Source organism: Hevea brasiliensis, unplaced genomic scaffold (assembly GCF_030052815.1).
Source record: "Hevea brasiliensis isolate MT/VB/25A 57/8 unplaced genomic scaffold, ASM3005281v1 Scaf510, whole genome shotgun sequence".
Taxonomy (NCBI): Eukaryota; Viridiplantae; Streptophyta; class Magnoliopsida; order Malpighiales; family Euphorbiaceae; genus Hevea; species Hevea brasiliensis.
Genome location: NW_026615041.1, coordinates 17,892 through 23,332, shown reverse-complemented (window position 1 = coordinate 23,332; position 5,441 = coordinate 17,892). Strand labels below are relative to the sequence as shown.

Sequence of the window (5,441 nt, the reverse complement as noted above, 5' to 3'; positions counted from 1 at the left end):
TGGTGATAAGTCCTCCTTTCTTTGATGGTAATGACTTCATATTGGAAAAATTAGATATATTATTTCCTTAAATCTAAGGGGTTGACTTGTGGATATTGCAGAGAATGGGCCATTCACCCCAATTAAAATTATAGATGGTGTGCATGTAGCTAAGCCAAACGGTGAATGGAGTGAGCAAGAGCAAAAAAGAGTAGCTCTAAATGATAAAGCTATTCATGTTTTATTTTGTGCACTAAGTAGAAGTGAATATAATAAAGTGTGTATAAAGCCTACCACAAAGAAAATTTGGAATGCTTTGGTGGTTATTCATGAGGGTACTAGTTAAGTAAAGGAGAATAAGATGAATTCCCTCATCTATCAATATGAGTTATTCAAGATGAAGTCGGATGAAACCATAAGTCAAATGTATGATAGATTTGTAGAGATCATAGGGGGAATCAAATATCTTGGGAAGACATTCACAAATGAGGAGCTAGTAAAGAAGATTCTAAAAAGTCTTCCCAAGGAGTGGCTACCCAAAGTAACCTCACTCAAGGATTCCAAGGACTTGAGCAAGGTGCAACTTGATGAGCTCTTGGGAATCTCATTGACTATGAGATGACCCTCAAAAGAGAGCAAGAAACCCAATAAGGTCAAGAAGAGCATTGCCTTCAAATTATCTTTTGAAAACTCAAGTGATGAAGATGATGAGTTTGATGAAGAAGAATTGGCTCTAGTGACAAGGAGAATAAAGAAAATGCTATTCCAAAATAAGAAGTTCATCCCAAAGAGGATCTTCAAGAAAGACAAAGGTGAAAGTAGCAAGAGGGATCCTCCCATATGCTTTGAATGCAACAAGTAGGATCACATTAGAACGGATTGTCTCAAATTGAAGAAGCCTTTCAAGAAGTTCAAGAAGAAGGCACTTAAAGCAACATGGGATGAATCAAGTGACTCCGAAGATAAGGAGATTGGTGATCAAGTTGCTCTTATGTGCTTCATGGTAATGGAGGAAAGCTCCAATGAGGTAACTTTAAATGATGATGTTGTTGAATTTTCTTATGATGAATTAGTTAATGCTCTTAAAGTTATGAATGATAAACTAGAATTAAGTCATAAGAGAAATAAACTTTTGAAAAATGAGCTTGCTAGTTTAAGGAAGGAGAATGAGACCTCATCTAAGGTTGATAGACCTTTAGTTAGTAATGTGCAAAAATCCTTGATGAGCTTTCATTATAAAATGAGAAGTTGAAGAATGAAATTGTTGAGCTAAAAACTTCTCTTTCCAAATTTACAAAGGAAAGGACAAACTTGATGCAATTTTGGACTCTCAAAGGTCTCTTAGTATCAAGTATGGACTTGGTTATAGTAAATTTGCCCAAGCATCTCCTTCCAAGCCATCTTTGTTAAAGCATCTAGTTCTAATGAGCTTAGTCCCCAAGTGCCTAGTCCAAAGGTGTCTAATCCTAAAGGACGAGCTAAAGAAATATTATGATAATGAAACTAGAAAGACTTCATTTCATCAACATGCTTCTAGACAAAATATAAATAGGACATATACATCTAGGAGAGTTACATTTAGGCCAAACCTTCATAGGGGACATGCTACTAGGACTCATAACTATTATCAAACTCACCATGCCTCATGCTCACATTCACATAATGAACATAAAAAGATTGGTCATATGAGACCATTTGCTCACCCTCATACACATAGAAGTTTCAATGGATATTGTCACTATTGTGGTAAGATTGGTCACACCAACTATAGGTGTGCCATTAGGAAAATCCATCTTAGATATGGTAGAATATTTGATTATAATGATGGAACTACTAATTGATAAACCCATTTTATATAGGTATTTTAGGATAATTTTGCATCCATTTTGCCCTTTTTAGTTTAGTAATTTTATGCTTTTAATACTTATTTTAGTTAATTTGTTAATTTTAGTTTCATTATATTTGATTTTTAGAATTTTAATGTTTTTTTATAGGTTTTAATAAGGTTTAATGGCAAAAAGGTTCATATAGAACAAATTCAAAGTGATTTGGAAGCTTAAAGTAGTGTGAAAAATGAAGAAAATTTGCCTAAGGAAGAAAACCGACAGAGATTTTCAAGGGCTTCAACATGCCTCGTGTTGAAGGTCAGAAGATAAGAGTCAACTAGTAGGAATCCACATGAGGCATGTAGACTCAACACTGGTCGTAGACAGAGATTTTGGAACAAAATCACCGAAAGTTTCAAGGACTTCCACATGCCCTGTAGTCGGGTCGCGTAACCTAAAGGTTCTCCTTCGAATCAACATGAGGCATGTTGAAAATAACTTAAATCAACATGAGGCATGTGGGATGGTGTCTGCAAATTTGCTGACATAGAAAAATTTTCTCTTTTCACACCTTTTGTCTTTATCCCTTTAAAGACCATTTTTAGGCCAAAGCTGAGGGTATATATAAGCATCATATTCTCATTTTTACTATAAGGAGAAAGAGAGAGAAAAATCAAAGGAAGAAGGAAAGAAGGAATCACACCATTTTTGAAGGAAGAACACCGCAGAGTGACGTTTCAAATTTTCCATTTTTAGAGATTTAGATTCTCTTGTTATGGGTTCTTTTATTTTTAGTCTTATTTTCATGTGTTTTTGCTCTATTTCATATTTTATACTTGTAAATACAAGCATGAGTGAGTAGATACATAAGATTTTAGAGTTGGGTATAATGATTTAAGTTTTATTTGTGGAATTGGACTGGTTTTAACAAGATTTTAGTATATATAAGTTTTGATTTTTATATTGAGTGTTTATTTACATATCCATTGTTGGTACCCTTTGGGTTTTATTCTTAATCTTAGATTGAAGGACCGAGAGGTAAAAATCTATGATAGATGATTAAGATAATGAACTTAATCACATAGTGTTAGAAATAAACTAGTGGGTTAAGAGGAATTTCAAGTTGATTAAAGTGCTTAAAGGGTTTTAGGTAATTAAACATCACATGAGAATGGGGCTTAGTTTCCTTTAAAACACTATTTAGTTTGCTTGAAAGAGAAATTAAAGGAAATCAATCAACTTCCTTCAAACTTGTGTTTCCCTTGATCTTGGTTTTGCCTATCCAAATCCCGATGAAATTTTCTTCATGAACCTCAACTCTGGAATCAATCTTTACCATTAATTAATTAAATCTTTAGTTACTTGCTAAAATTTTAGTAAATTAGTATAGTGCTTAGAAATCTAATTGCATATTTCATTATAATTTCCTTATTTTTTCTAATTTAATTTGCTGCATCTTTTACTTTACTTTTTGGCATAAATTATTGATAGCCCAAATAATCGTGACTTTTATAGTTTGTTACTCAAACAACAAATCTGTGGACGATATATTTTCTTTACTACATAAACGACTCCATATACTTATGAGTACACATCAAGTTTTTAATGATATCATCTTAGATATCATTAATTAGGAAAGTCCATTTAGATATGGTAGAATATTTTATCTTAATGATAGAACTGTTAACCCCCAAGGACCCAAGTACATTTGGGTACCTAAAGTAAATTGAATTATCTTGTGTAGGTGTGCTCAAATCCTCAAAGCTTGAAAGCAAATGGTACTAGGGTCAAGACACATGACCGGAAATGCCAATCTCTTCCTTTCACTTGAAAAGAAAGATGGAGGTGGGCAAGTGACTTTAGTGATAATGGTAAAGGTAAAATTATGGGAATAGGTAAGGTTGGTAAGGAAAACTCCCCTATTCTTGACAAAGTACTTTTGGTTGATGGTTTAAAACATAATTTGCTTAGTGCTAGTCAATTATGTGATAAGGGTTGTAGAGTTGTTTTTGAGTCCAAATCTTGCTTTGTGTCTAGGATGAGTGATAACAAAATATTGTTTATTGGTGAAAGAATTGAAAACATATATGTTATCGATTTGCATGCTTTGTCTAACAAAGATGTCAAGTGCTTTATTTCTATTAGTGATGACTCTTGGACTTGGCATAGAAGGCTTGCTCATGCTAGCATGGACTTTCTTGCAAACTTGAACAAGGATGAGCTAGATGATGGGCTACCAAAGATCAAGTTTCAAAAGAATAAGTTGTGTAATGCATGCCAAATGGGTAAGCAAGTCAAGAGTTCTTTAAATCGATTCATAAGGTATCTACTTCTAGACCCCTTCAATTGTTGCATATGGATTTGTTTGGTCCTACTAGAGTAGCTAGCTTAGGTGGTACATATTATGCCTTGGTGATTATTGATGACTACTCTAGGTATACTTGGGTTGCATTCCTTGCTCATAAGGATGAATGTTTTGATATTTTTGAGAGATTTTCAAAAAGGGTTCAAAATGAAAAGGGTTTTTAAATATCTTCTATTAGGAGTGATCATGGTAGAAAATTTGAAAATGAGAAATTTTGATAATTTTTGTAACTCACTAGAGATCACTCACAATTTTTCTTCTCCTAAGACTGCCCAACAAAATGGTGTTATTGAGAGAAAAAATAGAACTCTTTTAGACATGGGGAGGATATATTAAATAAATATAATTTGCCTACTTATTTTTGGGCGGAAGCCATTAATATGGCTTGTTATGTTTCAAATAGAGTTTTGATTAGACCTATTTTAAAGAAAACCCCTTATGAGCTATGGAATGGCAAAAAACCTAAAATAGGTTATTTTAGAGTTTTTGGTTATAAATGCTTTATTTTGAATACCAAAGATAATTTAGATAAATTTTGCTCCAAAACTAATGAAGGTATCTTCTTGGGGTACTCTACATTTAGTAAAGCATATAAAGTCTTCAATAAGAGAACCTTAGTTGTTGAAGTGTCAATGCATGTCGGATTTGATGAAGCTAACCCCTTTGGTCCTAGAAAGGATATTTTTTTATGATGATGATGTTGTAGGTAATCTTGATGAGTTGACTCTTGATGATCCTTAATCGAATGGAATTCAAGATCAACACATGGAAGATCCCTTGAAGGACTTGGGAGTTGAGTTGAGCTTTAAAAGCAACAAGGTCAACCACTTCATATCAATAAGTTCAACAAGATCTACCAAAAACTTGGACGTTCAAGAAGGATCATCTTAAAGACCTAATCATTGGTGATACATCAAAAGGGGTAACAATTAGATCCTCTCTTAGAAATATATATAATAACCTTGCATTCATTTCTCAAATAGAACCTAGGAGCATAGATGAGGCCATTAATTATGAGAGTTAGGTACTTGCAATGCAAGAGGAGCTCAATCAGTTTGAAAGGAATAATGTTTGGACCTTAGTTCCTAAGCCAAAGGACCATCCATCCATAGGAACCAAATGGGTATTTAGAAACAAATTAGATGAGGATGGAAACATAACTAGGAACAAAGTTAGGTTAGTAGCCAAAGGCTATAACCAAGAGGAGGGCATTGACTATGATGAAACCTTTGCCCCCATAGCTAGATTAGAAGTCATTATAATCTTGCTTG

General features: G+C 33.6%; 1 protein-coding gene across 1 annotated transcript; it reads left to right on the top strand.

The window, feature by feature from the left end:
• The first annotated feature begins 340 nt into the window (after positions 1-340).
• Positions 341-4,911, top strand: LOC131177499 (uncharacterized). The gene is made up of 5 exons (XM_058142516.1): positions 341-556; positions 842-1,181; positions 1,279-1,435; positions 3,843-4,090; positions 4,877-4,911. The coding sequence occupies exons 1-5, from the start codon at positions 341-343 to the stop codon at positions 4,909-4,911; spliced, it is 996 nt and encodes a 331-aa protein (XP_057998499.1).
• Positions 4,912-5,441: the final 530 nt, after the last annotated feature.